Source organism: Sorex fumeus, unplaced genomic scaffold (genome assembly GCF_029834395.1).
Source record: "Sorex fumeus unplaced genomic scaffold, SorFum_2.1 ptg000061l, whole genome shotgun sequence".
Lineage (NCBI taxonomy): Eukaryota > Metazoa > Chordata > Mammalia > Eulipotyphla > Soricidae > Sorex > Sorex fumeus.
Genome location: NW_026606118.1, coordinates 58,468,181 through 58,490,257, shown reverse-complemented (window position 1 = coordinate 58,490,257; position 22,077 = coordinate 58,468,181). Strand labels below are relative to the sequence as shown.

The following is a 22,077-nucleotide window of genomic DNA, read 5'->3' as shown; positions in this document are numbered from 1 at the left end:
TTGCGGCTGGGCGACATCTTATTATCTAGATCTTACTCTGGAGAACCTGGCAGGCTACCGAAAGTATCCTGCCCACACGGCAGAGTCTGGCAAACTCCTCGTGGCGTATTCAATATGCCAAAAACCAGTAACAATGCTGGGTCTCATTTTCCTGACCCTGAAAGAGCCTCGAATATGGCACTTTTAAAATCTCAGGGCTAGGACGAAGGAGACGTTACTGGGGCCTGCTCGAGGCAATCGACGACCAACAGGATGACAGTGATACAGTGATACAGCTCAGTCATCTGGACGAAGACAGTTTGGGCCAAGAAGCTCCTCTTTGGTTGGAAACTCTAAGAAAGGGGTAGACCAGTGAGCACACAGAGAAGTTTCTTTCTGATGCCAACTGTTCTTTTGTACTTGGTTATTCTTGTTTGCTTGTTGGGCCACACCCAGAAGTAACTCCTGGCTCTGCACTCAGGGATCACTCCTGGCAGTGCTCAGGGACATAAGGTATGCTCAGGAATTGAACCCAGGTCGGCCACGTGCAAGGCCTGTATTTCTTCTTCTTTTTTTTTTTTTTCCTTTTTTGGGTCATATCCACCTCTGCTCAGGGGTTCCTCCTGGCTCTGCACTCAGGAATTACTCCTGGCAGTCCTTGGGGGACCGTATGGGATGCTGGGGATTGAACGCAGGTCGGCTACGTGCAAGGCAAACGCCCTACCCGCTGTGCTATTGCTCCAGCCCCTGTATTTCTTATTAAACAGTCTGACACACCAGAGTAACTAAGCTTCCGTATAAGTCATATTCAAGTCATATTCGTGGACTATAGAGATAGCACAGCGGGATGGGCACCTGCCTTGCATGTAGCCAACCCAGGTTTGATCCCCAGCATCCCCTGTGGTCCTCTGGGCCCACCAGGAGTAATTCCTGAGTGCAGAGCCAGGAGTAAGCCCTGAGCATCCCTGGGTGTGACCTCCCCCTCCTTCCCCCTCAAAAAAAAAAAGAGAAGTGATATTCTTTTATTCATTTGCACTAACAGCTTTTTAAGTCCTTTGCTTGTTTTGCTTTCTTTTCAGTCTATAAACTTTCAGTTTGCAGATTAGAAATAAGTTTGAAAACTTCATTGAAGTATAATATAAAATATAGATTCATTAGTATTTTTAAATCCTGTCCTTATTTTTTTTTCCCCCTCTTAATTTTGTCCATGAACTAAAAAAGAAATTTGAAGGATTTTGCTGTGGAATATACTTTGTATTATCTAAAATCTGTATAATAGATATCACGTCTAAAGTAACTTGTGGTATATTATCCTAGAATATTTTTATTTGCATTTTAGAGATTGTTGCATAATCAGTGGGTAGGGCGTTTGCCTTGCACGTGGCCAACCCGGCCAAGTTCAATTCCTCCACCCCACTCGGAGAGCCCGGCAAGCTACCGAGAGTATCTCACCTGCACAGCAGAGCCAGGCAAGCTCCCTGTGACGTATTCGACATGCCAAACACAGTAACAAGTCTCACAATGGAGACGTTACTGGGCCCACTTGAGCAAATCGGATGAACAATGGGAGGACAGTGACAGTGACCTTGCACTTTGGTTAAAACTTTTTTTGCTTCGTGTGTTTCTGCAATCCATGTACGTTTCTTCTGCATTATGTCTATTTCCTTATAAGAGAACAAGTATGACTTTTAGGCGCTTAAAACCTTCTCGCTCCTTTTGAGGGAATGGATCCCATCACACGTCAAGTGGGCCAGCACATTGAGATGGAGCCCGAGTGGGAGGCGGCCTTCACGCTGCAGATGAAGCTGACCCACGTCATTTCTATGATGCAGGACTGGTGCGCGCTAGACGTGAGTGTCTCGCAGGGGAGGGGACGAGAGAGTCCAGGCTGGGCTGAGGGTGGGGGGTGTTAACAGACTCCTGCGTAAGTGTGGGGATTCGGAGAGCGTGGTGTTGAAGCGTATCTTCCTCCTTGCTCCATCCGTCGGTCATATACAGATTTAAACTCTAAAGCCTTAGGGAAAAACCGAACAGAGAGAAGAAAAATAATCCAAACTTTGGTGTGGCTGTCTTGGCCTTTTTCTGAAATCCCTTCTCGCATAGAAAGAGAATATACTCCCATCAATCATTTCACTGTTGTACGTTGTCCCGAGTTCTGGGATCACGAAGGCCTTCTTTCGCTGTGGTCTCCCCGAGCACCTGGGAGAGTGGGAGCTCTGGAGCAGGCTTCCCGAGTCGGGGGAGCCGAGCAGAGAGGGGGACTGGCCCTTCCCGGGGCACGGCCGCACCGTGCTCAGTGCCAAGGAAGGCAGAGGGCTGTTCGGGCACCGTGAGAAGTTCCAAGACGGAGGCTAGAGACGGAGGGTCGGCAGGTGGCGGGAGTCACACCTAACGGGGCCTGGGCGGCCGTGGGAAGCAGTTGGACTCTCTTCTGACTGAAGGGGGAGTCGTTCGGCACTGCCAAGTAGGAGGGGGATGTGATCTGATGCACGTTGATGCACAGGTATTTTGTGAATTTCTCTCTGGAAACGAATGGGGTGGGGGGAGAGTTGTGTGTGCCGTCTGGAAATAGTGTGTGTGTGTGTGTGTGTGTGTGTGAGAGAGAGAGAGAGAGAGAGAGAGAGAGAGAGAGAGAGGAGAGAGCAGTTTGGAAATAAATGGTGGGGGTGTTTATGCAGTCTGGAAATAGTGTACGTGTGTGTATGCAGTCTGGAAATGAATGAAGTGTGTGTGTGTGTGTGTGTGTGTGTGTGTGTTAGAGAGAGAGTGAGAAAGAGAGCAGTCTGGAAATAAAGAGTGGGGGTGTTTATGCAGTCTGGAAATAGTGTACGTGTGTGTATGCAGTCTGGAAATGGAGAGAGAGAGAGAGAAAGAGAGAGAGAGAGAGAGTGTGTGTGTGTGTGTGTGTGTGTGTGTGTGTGTGTAGTCTGGAAATGAATGGAGAGTGTGTGTGTGTGTGTGTGTGTGTGTGTGCGCACGCAGTCTGGAAGTGAATGGAAAGAGAGTGTGTGTGTGTGTGTGTGTGTGTGTCTGTGTCTGTGTGTCTTTATGCAGTCTGGATATGATTGGAGTGTGTGAAAGCACTCTGGAAATAAATGGGTGTGTGTGTGTGTGTGTGTGTGTTTTGGGGGTGCGGTAGGGATAGATGCAGTGAATTAAGAGAGAAACAGTCAAGCTTTCTTAGAAGTCCTGGAGATAATCAGTGGGTAGGTTTGAGAGAAGTGGAGATGACTTTGCCAGCTGGGTAACAGAGCCTGGGGACTCAGAGGAAGGAGAGAGTCAGAGAGTCTGGAATGATCCGAGCTCTCTACAGCTGTGTAGACATGGCATCCGCGACACGGGCTAAAAGAGAAGAGAACAAGCTTCGACGGGGAGCCTGCGTTTTATTTTGCCCATGTTGCTATTTGAGGTGCTGACTGCTCGGATTCGAGGTGCTTATTCAATGTCGAAGCCCGGCATTTTGAGTGACTTACAGAAAACCCTCTCTTTTAGGAAAAGGTGTTAATTGAAGCTTACAAGAAATGCCTTGCGGTCTTGACGCAGTGTCATGGTGGTTTTACTGATGGTGAACAGCCAGTCACACTAAGCATTTGTGGACACTCAGTGGAAACTATCAGATACTGTGTCTCCCAGGAAAAAGTTAGCATTCACCTCCCAGTTTCCCGCTTACTTGCAGGTAAAGCGTCTCCCCCACCCCCAGCCCCCCAAAAACAAACCCTGATAATACCTTTTAAATGATTGCGTGTGGTTGATAATCAATGAGTACCTACTGTGCGTTATTCTGAGAGTTTTACATGTGTTAATTTATTTAATCATCCCTTTGACTGATGAGGCAGGCATTATTACTAAGTTTGATTCACAGATTGGAAGACTGAAGCACAGAGACTGGTGCGTCTAGATTTCTCGGCAAGAGTCAGAGCTGGGGATTTTGAGGTAGTTAACAACAGAGGTCCATACCTGCTGAGCCATGGAGCTTTGGAACTTTTGTTTGTTTCTTTGTTTCGATCAGGCAGCGGTGTAGGGGGGGGCATCAGGACTGTTACCTGATGTTGCCTGGGATGCCATGTGGTGCTGGGAACTGAATCAGGGCCTGCCCTCCCTCCAGCTCATGCTCTCACTCTATCTCTCTCTGTCTCTCTCGCTCTCTCTCTCTCGTGCTCAGGGCTTACTCCTGGCTCTGTGCTCAGGAGTCATTTCTGGCGGGGTTCAGAGGACTCTTTTCGGTTCATGGGTTGGCTGTGCAAAGCAAGCCCCCTATCTGCTGTGCTCTCTGTCCCCTCGGGGATGATATTTTGAAGCTGCACGTTGAAAGGGAGTTCCGGAGTGATAGTTCTGATCATTGACGCACTATTTTCTTGTCGCATGCCATGTCCAGCGGCCCGAGTGTGGAGGCGCCGTGCGGGACCCTCACTGTGCTGTTGTGAAGTCTGACTTCACTGCTGCTTTCTCCTTTTTCTTCTTGGTGCTGAGGCTAGAACCCAAGAATTCCTCCTGGGTGGTTTTGGGGGAATTTTTTGTTTTGTTTTAGGGCCGTTCCAGGTGGTGTTAAGGGTTCCACCTAGCTCTGTGCTCAGAGGTCATTCCTGAGAGCGCCAGGGGGACCCTGTGCAGCTGTGCCAGGCCCCGCGGGACTGTCTCTCTGACTGTGGGCGTCTTCCTTGGAGGAGGCATCCCAAGTGGCGCTCAGGACCTCCAGGGCCGGCCCCTCTTGTCCTCAGTCAGCCGGACCCAGGGTTCAGTGCCAGGGCCCTACAGTGCCAGGCCTATATGGGCCACCGGGCTGTGCTTAGTTCTGGCACCGTTTGGTGCTGGGACTTGAACCCAGGTGAGGTGCATACCAGCCATGCCCCCTCCCAGCTGTGCGTCTCCTGGGCCTGCGGGAATACTTAATTCTGGTTTCATTTCTCTCAAGTGGCTTAGTAACTTTGTGGGATGTGAACATGATCTTTTTTTTTTTTTTTGGTAGCAGAAAGCCTAGAGAATTAATATCATTTCCTCTTTAAATAATTCAGTGGAGGGGCTGGAGCGATAGCACAGCGGGTAGGGCGTTTGCCTTGCACGTGCCCGACCCAGATTTGATTCCCAGCATCTCATATGGTCCCCCGAGCACCGCCAGGAATAACTCCTGAGTGCATGAGCCAGGAGTAGTTCCTGTGCATCGCCGGGTGTGACCCAAAAACAAAAACAAATTAATTAATAATTCAGTGGCATTCACCATTGAAATCATATTGATATAATAATTTCCTTATAGGCTGTTTTTTTAATGATTGGTTCCGTTATTTTCGAGAAAATAGGCCAGGTCACATTCTCTTTCTCCTTGTTTTTGGTAATTTGTACCTTTCAAACAATTGGTACATCGGGGCTAGAGCGATAGCACAGCGGGTAAGGCATTTGCCTTGCATGCGGCCGTCTCGGGTTCGATTCCCAGCATCCCATGTTGTCCCCCGAGCAACCACCAAGAGTACTGCCAGATGTGGCCCAAAATCAAACAAAAAAATTGGCCTGTTTCTTCTAAATGATCAAGCTGGTAGACAGAGAGTTATTCATTGTAGTTCTTTATTTTCCTTTTAATGTCCAAGGAGAGTAGTAATATACCTCTTTTATTTCTGAAGACTTTTCCCACCATTCATTATGTACTCATTATAATTTTATCCTGCTATTAGGCCCTGCCATTCCAACAGTCTTGGGTCATTACTGAAATCCTGGTGATGTAAGACAACAGGTCCTCAACAAGAAAAAATTATTTCCCAGAATGAAATTGTGATTGGAGGAAGAAGTCCCTTTTATTTCCATCACTGTTTCTTTGTCAGTGGTCTGAGTATTCTGAACCTTGACCCTCAGCATAGGCAAGTGGCATTCCTGGTGCTGGACAGTTTTAGACAGGGACGGAGGAGAGCAGGCAGGCTCTGTCCCCAGGTCAGCCGCTGAGATATCCTACTCCTTGTTACCCACGGGGACTGTGCAGTCCACACTCCGAGAACATGCCAGGGATTTCTGGGCCTGTCTGGGTCGTTACCTCCCTCAGATCTTCTTAGGGGGCGTATTTGGACTTTGTGTCTTACTCCGTTGGGCTGAACGCTTTGGTTCCGTAGGAGAGTTAGGAAACATTCACTGGCCCCAGTCACCCCAGCCTGGGAGTCTCCCTGAGGGTGGGCGGGGTGGGGTTGAGTGTGAGCTGATTCAGGCGGGTCTCCTTGGACCAGGAAAGCCTCAGGCTGAGTTTGACCAAGCAGGCAACCTCTCGTACGATTACAGGATGCTCTGTTTAGAGGACAGCAGGAGCAGGGAAAATCGTTCTGAATAAGCTTCAGTGGACAGGCTCAACTTTTTACTAGGTCAGAACTAAAGGTTGAGATGAAAGAGCCCTTAGCAGTTAGGAACTGACATAGTTTTGACCCTAAACTGGCGAGTTCCAGGAGGTGAGGCTCCTAAGGTCACAGTCTGCAGGCTTGAACCCCGATCCGATTTCTCCCTTCAGTTTCCAGAAGGCCCTCTCGATGCTCCACCGCAAGTGGGAACAAATCCCACGCCCGGTGAAATGTGACTCAGAGTTGGCATTGCTTGTGGATTGTTTGCTAGATATGTCGCTGTTTCCACATACCTTCTAGGCAAAACACCGTCCATATGTGTTGATGCACACAGTTGACACTGTTTCTCAGTGTTTTTGATACAGACTCATTAAACTACAAGGTTTCATTTCTCTTTGTTTTGATTTGTAATGTGATCCCAAGAGAGAAAACAAAGTTAGATAAGAAGTTATTTATTTGGGCAGCCTGGTGGATGGTGAAGGTACATTGACTTTGTACACGAAAACCATAAAGGAAAACCATGTTATCAAAACTGCTACAGGAGCAGATGCTGCCTGAGCACACGTGTCACCCGCGTGGTCCCTCCTGAGACGTGGACTTTCATGCTTTCATATCTAATGCTAGGATAGGTCTTGGGGCGCTCTCTGCTCTGCAGAAGCCCGTGTTCTCTCCTCTCTTTCTGTCTCTGTCTCTGTCTCTCTGTCTTTCTCTCCACCCCCCCCCCAACCTCCCTCTTTCTCTGTCTTCAAAACTTGGAAATAAAATCTGCTATACTTTAAAAAAAAAACTGCAGTAATTTTGAAGTTTCTTTCCTAAAGAAACTTTATTTTCACTTAATTCTCTACTTGTTCTTCCCTACAGGTTTACACGTATTGCTGAGCAAAAGTGAAGTTGCACATAAATTTCCGGAGCTTCTACCTCTAGTAAGCGCCTTCCTGCTGCGTCCCATGTGTTTGAAATCATTTTGCTGGACTTTTCATTTTGGTTTTCGGACCACATCTGACGGTATTCAGGGCTTCTGGCTCTGCGTTCAGGGATCATTCCTGGTGGGACTTAGGGAGCCATATGGGGTACCAGAGGTTGAACCCTGGCCGGCTGCCCTACCTACTGTACTATGACTTCAACCCCAGTAAACTTTATTAATTAAAGAGTTCTATGGGGAAACCAATAAAAAAAAAAGTGTGTGTGTGTGTGTGTGTGTGTGTGTGTATGTGCGCGCATGCACACACACACACACACATAGGTATGTTCATACCTGTACGTATGGAGAAAGAGATATATGTTTGCAGAGAGATTGACTTTAAGGTATTGGCTTATACAGTTTTGGGATGTGATAATTTTAGAAATCCGGTTGCAAAGGCAGCCCAGTAGGCTAAAAAATAACAAAAAAAAAGAAATAATGTTTCAGTCTGTAGCCAGTTTAGATGCAGGATTTCCTTAATCCCACTCACGGTATGGAAAGTAATACGCATTAATCAAAGTCTGCTGATTTCAATATTGGTAATTGCTTAAAAATGTATGTGTTCATAGTAACATCTAGAGAAGCACTTCACAAAAAAAAAAAAAACCTGGCCCAGCCAAATTGACACGTATAAACATACCTTAAAATTTTCCACTTGTGTTTTGAGATAAAACCTCTCTCCCTGGGGAAGCCTTCTTTGTCGTTGAGATGCTTGTTTCTTTGTGTGTGCAGAGTGAACTTAGCCCACCCATGTTGATCGAGCACCCTCTCAGATGTCTCGTTCTATGTGCCCAAGTCCACGCAGGAATGTGGAGAAGAAACGGGTTTTCCCTAGTAAACCAGGTAAGTGTTTTTAATCCTGTGGAGCACTTTCAGTCCATGCCTTCCTTGTCAGCCGTTAGGGCAGTCATTTTCAGTGTTGAAGGTAGTGGTAATAAGGGGGCAGGGAGGGGCTGGAGCAATAGCACAGCGGGTAGGACATTTGCCTTGCACGCGGCCGACCCAGGTTCGATTCCCAGCATCCCATGTGGTCCCCCGAGCACCGCCAGGAGTCATTCCTGAGTGTATGAGCCAGGAGTTAACTCCTGTGCATTGGCCTGGTGTGACCCAAAAATGCAAAAAAAAAAAATAAATAAGGGGGTGGGGGGGCAGGGGAAGACACACATTACCTGTGTGTGCACGCGTGTGTGTACATTTGTACAAACCAGCATGTTCCTTGGGAAGTAGGGAGAAAAGGAAGTTACCCGGATTCAAACCTATTTCCCCACCTTTTTATTTTTTCAGATCTATTACTACCATAATGTGAAGTGCAGACGCGAGATGTTTGACAAGGATATAGTAATGCTTCAGGTAATGACATTAAAGCACTAAACTTAAAGGTTGTGGGAGAATTTTTTTCTTATTTCCTTACAGCCCCTTCCCAGACACATGCACCCATATCCCACCCATCTAAATTCCAAGTTCAGTTGGCAAACACCTACGACTCCTGAGCCTCTCTCAGATTTAACACTCTCGGAATCAAGTTTGCACATTAATATCCTCCGTTCCTTTGCTTGCCCTCTCCGCCCTCTTCCTTTCCCTATATCCGGTCACTTCTCTTCCCACGCGTCTGGGTTTAGTGCCTGTCCCTTCACTCCGTCGGGGAAGACTCCTTCCCTGACGTAACAGGGCGTGTCCAGGTAGAACACGTCCAAAAGGAACTATAGGAGGATTGAGATCAGCATTTGGAAGCAATAATTTTTTTAAAATTATTATTATTACTGAAACACCATAAGGTACAGTTGTAGACTTACAAATTTTTGTGCTTGGGTCTCAGTTATACAGTGATCCAGTACCCATCCCTCCACCAGTGCCCATTCTCCATCATTTACATTTTTTTTTTGATTTTTGTCAGTGAAACACCATGAGGTAAGGTTGTAGACTTACAGATTTTTGTGCTTAGGTTTCAATTGTACAGTGATCAAACACCCATCCCTCCACCAGTGCCCATTTTCCACCACCACGGGTCCCGGTATTTCTCCCATCCCCCATCCCGCCCATCCCACCCTGCCTCTGTAGCAGGGCATTCCCTTTTGTTCTCTCTCTCCTTTTGGGTGTTGTGGTTAGCAAAAGAGGCATTGAGTGGCAATCATGTTCGGTCTATAGTCTACTTTCAGCATGCTTCTCCCATCCTGGGAGGATCCTCCCAACACCCTTTATTCGGTGCTCCCTTCTCCAGTTGAGCTGCCTTTTCCCCTAGCATATGCGGCTGTCCTCAAAGCCATGGAGTAATCCTCCTGGTACTTATCTCGGCTGTTCTTGGGTGTTAGTCTCCTATTTTGTTACTTTATGTTCCCCAGGTGAATTCAATCTTTCTATGTCTATCCCTCTCTTTCTGACTCATTTTGCTGAAAGCAATAATTTTAATATGTTTCAATACTTGCTTTTTTTGTTTTGTTGGCTTGGGGCAGTACCTGGCAGTTATTCCTGGCTCTGTGCTCAGAGATTCCCTGGTAGGAATTGTGTTTGTGGGGGGGGGGGAGGGGAAGGGGGAATGGGACACATGGGGTACCAGGGATAGAACCCAGAGGAGCTACATGCAAGGTCAGCACCTTATTCACTGTACTACTACTTTAACCCCTTAGCATCTACATTTTTAATGCATTGGTTTCTGTCGTTTTCCACTTCCTGGGCGCCCTTATCGGTGCTTATTTGAAGAAGCCGCATTGCTGCCCGTCATTGGCACAGCTCTGCTGGGCACTGCCATCAGGACTCCGAATCAGGGTTGTCTGTGGGTGTTTCAACTTCCCCCACCCCCCAGTTAACTGTGGCAGCTGTATCTTGTTCCCTTTTTTAATAGCACAGTACTTGCCGTAATGTAGTTTTTCTTGGGGGGGGGGGGGTGCCATCTGGCCTGCTGGGGATCATGAAGTAGTGCCCCCCATTCAAAGCATGTGCCCTAACCCTTGGAGTTGTTTATCCCTGACCCCATCAGTCGTTTTCTCCATCATTGCTGAATGGATTTACTAATAAGAAGAATTAGGAGATGTACATTTCAGTTTGGGCCATACTTAGAGGTGCTCGGTGGTGGCTCCTGGCTCAGTGCTTGGGCGACCAAGCAAGATCGAGGCTCAGCCCTCGGACTCCTAAATGCAAAACATGTGCTCGAGCCGGACAGGCTATGGCCCCGGCCCCAGGAAATGTAAATTTTTGTTTTTAGAAGTGTTGGTTAAAAAGCCAGCACTTGGGCTGGAGTGATAGCTTAGCGGGTAGGCCTTGCGTGTGGCCTCTCTGGGTTCGATTTCCAGCATCCCATATCATCCCCCGAGCACTGCCAGGAGTAATTCCTGAGTGCATGAGCCAGGAGGAACCCCTGTGCATTGCCAGGTGTGACCCAAAAAGGGGGGGGGGGACCCAACACTTAAAAAATGTAAGTAAAAGCTGGCTGAGGGGCCAGAGCAATAGTCAGTGGGCAGGGCGTTTGCATGCGGCTGACCCAGGTTCATTCTCCCGCACCTCGCATGGTCCCTGAGGGCAGAGCCAGAAGTAAGCCCCGAGCTGCTGAGTGTGAGCCAGAAACAAAAAAGTTGATGGATGGATGGGAACCAGAGAGATAGTTTAGTTCCCAGGTACCCCATATGGTCCTCCGAGCCCCTCCAGGAGTGAACCCTGAGCACCACCAGGCTTAGCCAAAAAAAAAAAAAGTTGAGGGTTTGGAGACTGTCCAGGAGATAGTCCACTTACTTGATTTGCATGGTCAGTCTCTGTTCATTTCCCTGCACTGCATGTGGTCCCTGGAGCCCCTCAGAAATGACCCCTGAGCACCACTGGGTGTAGCCTAGAGACCCAAAGCAAAAATGGAGGTTGATTTTGAATCTTTACAGATCGAACTATAGGAAGATAGAAATCAGTATTTAAAAGCAACACTTTAATGTTTAAGTATTTGCATGTTTAATGCATTGGTTTACATCAGGTTTGCCACTAAAAATTAGTTTGAGCTTCTTTGATCAGGGCCAGAGATGTAGTTCAAAGGGCTGGAGTGCATGCTCTGTGTCCAGGGGGCCAGTTTTGATCTCCAGCCCGTATGGTCCCCTGAGCACCACCAGGAGGGATCCCTGAGTACTGATCTTGGAGTGACCCCTAAGCACCATCAGGTGTGACCCAAAGTTAAAAATAAAATTGGAGGGCTGGAGTGATAGCACAGCAGGTAGGGCGTTTGCCTTGCACGCGGCCAACCCGGGTTCGATTCCCAGCATCCCGTATGGTCCCCTGAGCACCGCCAGGGGTAATTCCTGAGTGCAGAGCCAGGAGTAATCCCTGTGCATCGCCGGGTGTGAGCCAAAAAGCAAAAAAATAAATAAAATAAAATAAAATAAAATTGGGGTCCGAGGAGGTAGTGCACCATTAAGAAGCTTGCCTTGGGGGCTGGAGCAATAGCACAGTGGGTAAGGCGTTTGCCTTGCACGCGGCCGACCTGGGTTCGATTCCCAGCATCTCATATGGTCCCTCGAGCATTGCCAGGAATGATTCCTGAGTGCAGAGCCAGGAGTAACCTCTGAGCATCGCCAGGTGTGACTCAAAAAGAAAAAGAAAAAAAAAGAAGCTTGCCTTGCCTGTGGCCCCTCTTGATAATCAGGTACTGTGTGGTGCCTTGAACACCACTCAGAGCTACCCCTGAACACTGCAGGCATGGCCCAAAAAACAAAACTAAAAGAAAAATTGTATATTAAAAATAGTAAAAGTGTAATTGATACACCACATTTTTTTTCCAGAGTCCAGACAGTGGACAATGATTTAAGAAACCCTCAAGTAAATCCAAACTGAGTTGAGGGGGGTACAGTTAGTTCAAAGCCAGGAGAACTCAGAGCCCGGGGCATTCTGATGTGTGAGTTGGTTTGGGCTGGTTGCAGGGGACGAGGGTGGGGGTTTGTTCTGAGGGGACCACACCCACCTGTGCTCAGGGCTTGCTCCTGGCTCTGTGCTCAGGGGCCACTCCTGGCAGGGCTCAGGGGACCCTCCGGGGAGCCAGAGATCGAGCGACCCAGGTTGGGCAAGTGCAGGGCCAGCAGCCTACCCCTGGTGCTTATCGCCTGGGCCCCCGTTTGGTTTGGTGTCGCTCTGTTTTGTTTTGCCAGCTTAGGCTCTGGTCCACACAGTAACTCCCCCAGGGAGGCACTGGGACCAAGTAGGTCTCCCTCTCTCGCTGGAATCCGTCGGCGGTTTCCCTGCTTCCTTGCCATTACTATTTGGTAATCCTTTTGACCTTTTCCTATTTGTCAAACATTTGAAAAAAAGACAGGTGTTTCCATGATGGACCCGAATCACTTCCTGATGATCCTTCTCGGCCGCTTTGAGCTCTATCAGATCTTCAGCACTCCAGACTATGGGAAAAGATTCAGCTCCGAAGTCACCCAGAAGGTGAGCGCGCGTGCCGCCAGGGTCACAGCCCCTCGGTCGAGCAGCTCGGTTCTCTTGGGCGGTCCTGCTCACTCGCCCAAGGTGACGTGGGATGCAGATTCTCACCACGACGCCTTGTCCCCTCCCCCTCGTCACAGGATGTCGTGCAGCAGAACAACACTCTGATCGAAGAAATGTTGTACCTCATTATCATGCTTGTGGGTAAGTGTCAGTTGTGTGGGACACTTCTCAATCCCGCGAACTTGGTGGTAGCCAATCGTACAGCGTTTCTGGGTGCGGTTTGGACAGTGACTCTCTTTGGGGGAGAGTGTCCATCAGTCCCGCCTCTCTGGGGACTCGTTGCCGCGAGCAGCAGCACTGGGGTTCCCGTGGTGCCCTGGGGAAGGAGCATGAACGAGGGGTCTCAGCAGAGGGGGAGAAGGGGCATCGGGGAATTTGGCAAGCAGGAGTAGGGTATGCAGGAGCTCTTAGCAGTTTGATACTGCTGTGTGTACCTGCATTGCGTGGGATGCCAAACTGCCACCTTCAATTCTGACGTCCTGATTGACTTCATGGAGACCTACAGCTAATAAACGGAAATCCCCTCACTGCCTTTGTTTGCAGTCCTGTCCCTCCATCTCATCCGTTTGTACGTTCCTTGCCTGCTCCCACCTTCCCGGATGTTTAAAACTTTGCGTGGTCCATGGAGCAGGGAGTCCCAAGGCTTCAGAAGGGAAAAGCTTCTTTCCACTCAGTGGGAGGACAAAGGGAAACTCTTGCTCATTGCTCCTGTGTGGTGGGGGCCTGAGAGCGGTTTCCACGACCCCCGTCCCTGCCTCCATCTGATCCCACCCCTCCCTCTGGAACCCCCGCCTTCTTCTAAAGCCCCTGGTGGTGTCCCCGCAGTGTCCAGAGCCCACATGCAGCGGCTGTTTGAGTCACAGGTGTGGTGGGAGCCACACATACTGCCCACAGACTGCTTTCCCGTCGGACAGAAAGGCTTAGAGAAAGCCACGCGTCTGTGCCGGGATTCTCATCCATACCACACAGCTATTGTGAGGGTGGTGGGTGTTTGTTGTGTACATACTCTTTTGTTGTTGATAGGAGAGAGATTTAGTCCGGGAGTGGGACAAGTGAACCCAACAGATGAAATCAAGCGGGAGATTATTCATCAGCTGAGCATCAAGCCTATGGCTCACAGTGAACTGGTAAAGTCGTTACCTGAAGATGTAAGTACCTGTCGTATTTGTTTGGTTGTATTTCGGTTGGTTGGTTTGGGCCTTTGGGCCACACCAGCAGCACTCAGGGCTTGCTTGTGGCTCTGTGCTCAGGGCTCCCTCCTGACCCTGCCCAGGGGACCCATCAGGTGTCAAGTATTAAGCCTGGGTCAGCCGCGTGCCTACCAGGTGAATGCCCTACCCACTTAACTGTCTCTCCAGCCCCAGTCCTTCTAATTTTAAAAAGAAAACTAGAGAAATCACTCCCAACTTAGCAGTCTAGTGTATGGAGATTTACATTATCTTTCCCACAATGGTCAACACTGCCGTCCTAAATATTCACAACTCTAGTTGTTTTTTTTTTTTTCTTTTTGGGTCACACCCAGCAATGCACAGGGGTTACTCCTGGCTCTGCACTCAGGAACTACTTCCAGCGGTGCTGGGGGACCATATGGATGCTGGGAATTGGACCCGGGTTGGCCGCATGCAAGGCAAACGCCCTACCCGCTGTGCTATCCCTCCAGCCCCCACAACTCTAATCTTAAATTATCGGATAAAGAGAATTCTTGGGAGTAGCAGCAGAAAGCAGAATAGAAATAGTCTTTGGCGTTGGAGAGATCGTGTCGGGGTTAAAGATCTTGCCTTGTAGGTGACCAGTCCACATATAGTCCCCTCAGCATCGCCAGGAGTGACCCCTGAGCATTTGGGATATGGTCCCCAAGCCAGCAGGGGGCACAGGGGAGGGAAGAGGAATCACATACAGCCTCACATAGAACTTAAGGAAGAAAAGAGCTTTTAAGTGGTATATATCCCTTGTACAAAATGAGTGCAACTGTACATAGTTTGTTTGGGTTTGGGGGCCATAGTTAGGGCAGCTCAGGGCTTACTCTTGACTCTCAACTCGGGGATCACTCCTAGGAGGGCGTGGGAGACTGTGGGGTGCTGGGAATCAAATCTGGGTCGGCTGCATGCAAGGCAAGCTCCCTACCTGCTCTCCTGTCTCTGGCTCCGCAATTATATATACCAGTTTTGGCTAAAGAATTCTTTACTTGGTTGGAGCTGGAGCGATAGCACAGCGGGTAGGGCGTTTGCCTTGCACGTGGCCGACCCGGGTTCAATTCCCAGCATCCCATACGGTCCGCTGAGCACTGCCAGGAGTAATTCCTGAGTGCCGAGCCAGGAGTAACCCCTGTGCATTGCCGGGTGTGACCCAAAAAGCAAAAAAAAAAAAAAAAATTCTTTACTTGGAACCTGAGAGATAGAGTACCATGGATAAAGCACTTGATTTTGATTTGCATACAGCTAACCTGGGTTTGATCCCTGGCATCCATTATGGTCCAGGAGTGAGCCCTGAACATCACGAGGTGTGGCTCAAAAATTAAAAAGAGAATGAGAGAGAGAGAGAGAGAGAGAGAGAGAGAGAGAGAGAGAGAGACTGGCATACATCAAAAAGAACAAAAACAACCAGTGTTGGTGTGGTTGCAGCGAAAAGGGGACTCTCATTCAGTGCTTGTGGGAATGCCAACTGGACCAGCTTTTTGGGAAAACATTATGGACATTCATAAAAAAGCTAGAAATTGAGCTTCCGTATTTCCCACCAATTGCACTCCTGGGAATATACCGTAATAGCCCCAAAGCACAGTGCAGGAAAGGCATCTGCACTCCTCTGTTCATTGCAGCACTGTTCACAACAGCCAGGATCTGGAAGCAGTTTCGAGTGCCCAAGAATAGACAAGTGGATAAGGAAGCTATGGTACATCTACACAATTGAATACGATGCAGCCATTAAAAAAGTCCTGAAATTTGCTGTTACCTGGATAGACCTGGAGAGTATCACACTGAATGAATTGAGTCAGAGGGAGAGTGACAGGCATAGAATGATCACTCTCGTTTGTGGGATATAAGGAAACAGTAGGAGAATAGTACCCAAAGACAATCATAATGAAGGCCAGAAGGACTGGTCCTTAGTAGAAAGCTTCTCACAAAGGGGGACAGTGGTTAGGACAGTGAAAGGGCCACTATGATCATGAGAGGGGAAAGGGAACTCTCTGGACAGAACTGGTTGCTTGACCAACATGACCCTTTCAGGGACAGTGTTGCAAGCCCCAGTGCCTACAGAGAAAAAAGAAAGACAAGAGTGGATGCCATAGAGGCAGACTGGGGGGCAGGAAGGACACAGGATGTGGACACTGGTGAAGCCAAGGATGCCCGAACATTGCATGACTGAAACTCATCTAATTTACAACTTTGTAACTTTATATTTCCCAGTCATTCAAAAAAAAATTTTTTTTAATCTCTGCTCATATAATTCCTATTAATGTCTTAAATTTTTTTAAAAAGGATAGTGTATATGGTTTAGTGTTTAAGATACAAGCATAACTATTTTACAAAATAGGTACAATAAATGTTATATTTTTTGTGTTTTCATTGAATTCCTTTTGAAAGCTGTCACCTTCATTTTATATGGTAGTGACTTACTTATCTGCTCTGAGTTAGCTTATCAAAGTTTCCCTAGTTTCCCTTATGTATGTTCCCTAGAATATAAGTCCCGTGGATGGTAGCGTTCTTCTTTAAAATCGAGTATAGTCTCTCTGCCCCAAAGAGTTGCCGTGACTTTTAATGGGCCAAGAGCACAGTTATCAGAGTGTTTGTGACTACTGCTGTACCCCTGAAACACACTTACTTGTTTCCTGTACCCACAGGAGAACAAGGAGACAGGCATGGAGAGTGTGATTGAAACAGTTGCCCATTTTAAGTGAGTACTTTCCTTTTTCCCCCATTTCTTTCTTTTTGTGGTGGTTTGTGCTTTTGTTTTGGGGGCCGCACCTGGCTGTGCTCAGGGCTTCCTCCTGCTCTGCACTCAGGGCTCGCTCTTGGAGGGGCTCGGGGTCCATCTGGGTGCCAGGGATCAAACACAGGTTTTCGGATTGTGGCGTTTTTGGTATTCGCTTCTAAACCACATTTCTTGTATTTTCCTATGGAGATCTGATCTTGTCCTTGACCACTTGAGGGAGGGGATTTTGTGAGGTTTGCATCGTATTCACAGTAGGTGTTCCCAAGAGTTTCCGATCATTGAAATTAATTCGAGCAAGTCCCCGAAGGAAATGCATTGAACTTTCTTAAAAATCCTGTCGTTTGTATTCTTTGGCTGCGCCGCCTAAATTGTAAAATAGCTTTAGAATGCCGTCACCTGCCGTTGCCACAGTGTTGCCCGTCAGTGAGCTGACCTAGCCCTTTGTTGAGGCTGTTTCTCTGGGGACAGGGAGGATGCAGGTGGGTGCGGGGGGGACTGGTGCTTGCTTCCAGGGTCCTTTTTGTTAATTAAGAAAACAACATGCTTTTTTCGAGGACATTCAGAAAAAGGTACAGACAAGATTATTCTAAACTCTAGGATCGTACCCACTCTTAAACTTGGTATAACTTAATACAGACGTTGTTACATGAGTTTAGAAATGAGAGCTACTTTCTCTCAGCCAGGGTTATAGCTCAGCAGTAGAGCTCTTGCCTTGCATATGTGCCTGGGTTCAGTTCCTGATACTGGAAAGGAAAAGAATAATCCTAGCATTACTTTGAATCATGCTTCGTTGTTTGGAAGTGTCAGCGTTTTTACGTGATCCATTCTCTGTTCGCAGACTTCGAATCATTAACACAGTAGTGCCCAAGCTATTCACTTGTCCAGTTACAACAGATCCAAAGTGGACATGCGAGATGAGATGGGTGCGCACAAAACTTGGGGGTGTAGAGAACCCACATCCCTCCTCACAGCTGATGCTCCTGCCGCACCCTCGGGCGGGGTGCGAGCACTCTGCTTCCCTGCGCTGGTGGCTGAGGCCAGCTCACAAGTTAGCACGTGACGCCAACAGTGATATTTTAAGGGCCTTTTTTCCCCCTAGGAAACCCGGATTAACAGGACGAGGCATGTACGAACTAAAGCCAGAATGTGCCAAAGAATTCAACTTGTATTTCTATCACTTCTCAAGGGCGGAACAGTCCAAGGTATGAGTGCAAGCAAGAGCGTGCGGGGAGACAGCCAGGGGTCGGTTTTTCTTCGGCAGCTGTTAAAGCCTGCATTTTCAGGGCATTTACTGTCAGTGTCCTTTATTGGCCTGGAAGAGAAATCAACATCACTTGTATTACAGTCAGTTAATGCATTTTACACCCACCACTTAACATTGTTCTTCCATAAGGATTTATGGAGTTTTCCTAGTCATTTGTAGGTAGTTAAATTTTGTCCCAGAATAGTCGACTTTTTTTTTTCTGTTTTGTTTTGGGTCACACCCAGCGATGCTCAGGAATCACTCCTGGCAGTGCTCGGGGGACCATATGGGATGTGACTCTCCACTCAGGAATCACTCCTGGCAGTGCTCAGGGGACCGTATGAGATGTCGGGGATCAAACCTGGGTCAGCGGCATACAAGGCAAGCACCCGACCCGCTGTACTAAGCCTCCAGCCCAACAGTCTATTCTTAAAACACTTGTACGTGAATTTTTTTTTGTTTAGTTTTTTTTTTGGGGGGGGGGGTTCTTTTTTCTTTGTTCTTTTTTTAAGTAGAAGCTGATGTTGGAGGTTTTGAGGAAAGGGAAGGAGGGAGGGAGAGAGACAAGAGAGGACCCCAGCGTCAGCTATGGAAGCAGAGATGTGGGCAGCACCTGTGCTCAATGCCACGTGCATTTGGCCATGACACGTGGACACAAACAGCACATGGGCTCTGGTAGCATATGCGTCTCTTGTCTGGGCTGGAGGGTAGGGCATTTGCCTTGCACGAGGCCAACCTGGGTTCAATTCCTCCATCCCTCTTGGAGAGCCCGGCAAGCTACCAAGAGTATCCCGCCCGCACAGCAGAGTCTGGCAAGCTAGCTTCCCCGTGGCATATTCGATATGCCAAAAATAGTAACAAGAAGTCTCACAGTAGAGACATTATTGGTGCCTGCTCAAGCAAATTATGAACACTGGGAGAACAGTGCTACGGTGCTTTTTTTTCCCCTACATCTTTCTAATGTGTTTTTTAAAGAGTTTGTTGGATAATCTTTTGATAGGAAACTTGATCTTGATGTATATATATATATGGGGGGGAATCTACAGCACAAAATCAAAACCTTTATAAAATCAAAAAATAATGCAACAGTAATGTGTTTATGAGTCATTTGGGACATGAGGTTATTTCATATCACTAATTCCCATCCAAATTACTTTCATGTTTATTAGGCAGAGGAAGCTCAACGGAAATTGAAAAGGCAAAATAGGGAAGATACAGGTATTTTTCAAGTCTGTTCGTCTCTTTTTCCTTGTTTAGCATTGTTTTCTGTCAGCTCTGGTGATTGTTCTTAATGGAGTAGAAGATTGAAATATGAGCGATTCTGAGTTACATCCAAAGGACTAGTCAGTATGCCAACAAATAAGCCGTGTAGAGTCTTCCACTGCCCCCATAAAGCCTTACTGAGTCCCCTCAGGACTCTTGGCCTTATCAAAGACCTGAAAACAGTCCTGAAGTAAGGCTTTCCTCTGTTGAGATGATTTTATGTCGCTGTTTGGCTTGACCATGTTAAGGTAAGATATTAACAGCTGTAAGATGTGTTAACAAGGGATCAGAGCAATAGAATAGCACATCAGGCATGTGCCTCGCATGTGGTTAACCCAGGTCAATTCCCGGCATCCTATATGGTGCCCCAAGCTATTCCAGGAGTAGGTCCTGAGTGCAGAGCCAGGAGTAACCCCTAAGCAGCACCAGGTATGGCCCCTAAACAAAAACCAAAAAAGATGTGTCAGTGAGTATCCATGAAGACTACCAAGTGTCTGATAAAGGTGTAGTTTTTTTCTGTGTCGTCTCCAAAATAACTCTCAGTTCCTTCCTAGCACTTCCCCCTCCGGTGCTGCCTCCCTTCTGCCCGCTGTTCGCGAGTCTGGTCAACATCCTGCAGTCGGACGTCATGCTGTGCATCATGGGCACCATCCTGCAGTGGGCCGTGGAGCATAACGGCTACGCCTGGTCGGAGTCCATGCTGCAGAGGGTAAAAGCGTCTACTTGGCTTTGTGCGGGTTTTGTAGTAAAGGCCGAAAGATGCTTGTTAATACCTGGTGGCGTGAAACTTGAGACTAAAATGTAGTGATACCTGCATTTGTAGTGATACCTGCATTTGTAGTGATACCTGCATTTGTAGTGATACCTGCATTTGAAGTGTTGCTTCTCATTATTGCTTCTGTCTCTAACAGTGGAAATAGGGCCTGGCCTTTTTTTTTTTCAATGCCGCATCTATAATTATCTCAGTTCCATTGATAGTCATTGCTTGTGGTTGGTCCTGACGTGTCTTAGTTTTATGTAGTCTCTGGTAACATGTACAGTGTTATGTTTTTATATGTTATTTTCCTTAGTTCTCTCCAAACGTTTTTTTTTTTTTTTCAATGCTGTTCTAGTTCTCCAGTACTTCCTGTTAAAGAAACAGATAGTCAGACTTCAGGTCTATAGCTAGAATGTCATTGTGTGGCACCCTTTATATGCAACGCTGTTTTCCCCTGAGATATTGGGTTGCCTTGGATGGCTCAGGGGTGACTGCCACTGGTGATCAGGGGACCGTGTGGTGCCAGGAGTCCAACCCTGGCTCCTAGCTGCAAGTTATGTGCTCAGCCCTTCAAAATCTCTGGCCTTACTTTATAACTTTAAGCTATTCTTAAATTATTGTCTTACCAAGGGCTGCCGTGATAGTCTGGCAGGTGGGATGCTTGCCTAGCATGTGAGTGACCTAGCTTCAATCTCCGACTCCCAGAGTTTCCCCTCTGGCCCGCAGAGTAATCCCTAAGGACAGAGTCAGGAGTAAGCCCAGAGCGTCACCAGGTGTTGCCCAAAAGCTAGAAGGAAAAGGAAATTCTCAAATTCACACAGCACCCCTGTGAGTAGGTACAGCTTAGGCCCAGGGAGGTCGCTCCATGCATCGAAGCACATCTTAGCATGCAGAGCGCCCAGGTTTAATCCCTGGGTGCCACCTGGTCCCCAGGCAGACAATCCTCCTCCTCCCTCCCTCTGCCCCCCAACAAACTGTGCATAGCCCAGAAGACAGAAGTATTAAAAGAACTGAATTGAATAAAAATTAAAGCCACGCTGAGAAATTCTTACAGAAGTGCATCAGATAAAATAGATATAAATGACAGTAGTAAACTGAAAAAAATTGAGATGAGCAAAATGAAAACAAGGGAAAGTCGTGATCAAAACTGATACAAAAAGAATACATTTATTGGGGCTGGAGCGATAGCACAGCGGGTAGGGCGTTTGCCTTGCACGTGGCCGACCCGGGTTCGATTCCCAGCATCCCATATGGTCCCCCGAGCACCACCAGGAGTGATCCCTGAGTGCAAAGCCAGGAGTAACCCCTGAGTATCTCCGAGTGTGACCAAAAAAAAAAAAAAAGAATCATTTATTTAAATTTACAATTAATTAGAGGTCTTTCGATAAAGATTAAAATAAAGTCACTTCTTACTACACTTAGTCACAAAGTTTTATCTTTTTTTTTTTATAGTGAGTTCTTTTTTTTTTCCCTTGGAAAAATCTGTACTTACTTTTTGTTTTACTAAGAGGTTTCCAATGTTGTCTTTGAGGTGTTGCACTTAATCGGCATGGCGCTGCGAGAGGAAAAGCAGCACCTCGAGACCGTCTCAGAAGAGCACGTGGTCACCTTCACCTTCACTCAGAAGATGTCAAGTACGTACGCACTCTTACTAAACTGATCCCTGAAATCTGTGATTTAATTAGGGACTAGAAGCGTCTTTTATTTGACCAGATAGGCTCTAAATATTGAACCTAGTTTCTGAGACAGTGTGTACTCACCCGAGTATTAAAGGTCCTGTATCAGATCCTGATATGGTTTGTTTTGTTGTGTTGTTTGGGGGGCAGGGGGGGAGGGTTTGATTTTATTGTCGTTGCTTTGGTTTGGTGGCCATACCTGGCAATGCTCAGGGATTATTCCTGGCTCTGAACTCAGGAATCACTCCTGGCAGTGCTCAGGAATCCATACGGGTGCCGGGAATCGAACCCAGGTCAGCAAGTACCTTACCCGTTGTACTGTCTCTCCAGCCCCAAGACCCTGATGTGTTTTTATAAGAACTACTTAGGGCTATACATACTTTGAATTTTTTTTTTTTTTGCCTTTTTGAGTCACACCCAGCAATGACTCTGCACTCAGGAATCACTCCTGGCGTTGCTTGGGGGACCATATGGGATGCCGGGCATCGAACCCAGGTCAGCCA

The 22,077-nt window shown here is 47.5% G+C and overlaps 1 protein-coding gene across 2 annotated transcripts in view; it reads left to right on the top strand.

Moving 5' to 3' along the window:
* The window catches only part of UBR2 (ubiquitin protein ligase E3 component n-recognin 2), a 118,230-nt gene that overhangs the window by 61,781 nt on the left and 34,372 nt on the right, over positions 1–22,077 (top strand). For both annotated transcript variants that reach the window (XM_056126002.1, XM_056126001.1), the window contains exons 14-26: positions 1,701–1,829; positions 3,472–3,655; positions 7,149–7,210; positions 7,981–8,091; positions 8,533–8,598; positions 12,523–12,645; positions 12,783–12,846; positions 13,729–13,853; positions 16,544–16,596; positions 17,735–17,837; positions 19,048–19,096; positions 19,696–19,850; positions 21,430–21,532. In XM_056126002.1, coding sequence (XP_055981977.1) covers positions 1,701–1,829; positions 3,472–3,655; positions 7,149–7,210; positions 7,981–8,091; positions 8,533–8,598; positions 12,523–12,645; positions 12,783–12,846; positions 13,729–13,853; positions 16,544–16,596; positions 17,735–17,837; positions 19,048–19,096; positions 19,696–19,850; positions 21,430–21,532 — 1,327 coding nt within the window. The remainder of the gene's footprint in view (positions 1–1,700; positions 1,830–3,471; positions 3,656–7,148; positions 7,211–7,980; positions 8,092–8,532; positions 8,599–12,522; positions 12,646–12,782; positions 12,847–13,728; positions 13,854–16,543; positions 16,597–17,734; positions 17,838–19,047; positions 19,097–19,695; positions 19,851–21,429; positions 21,533–22,077) is intronic.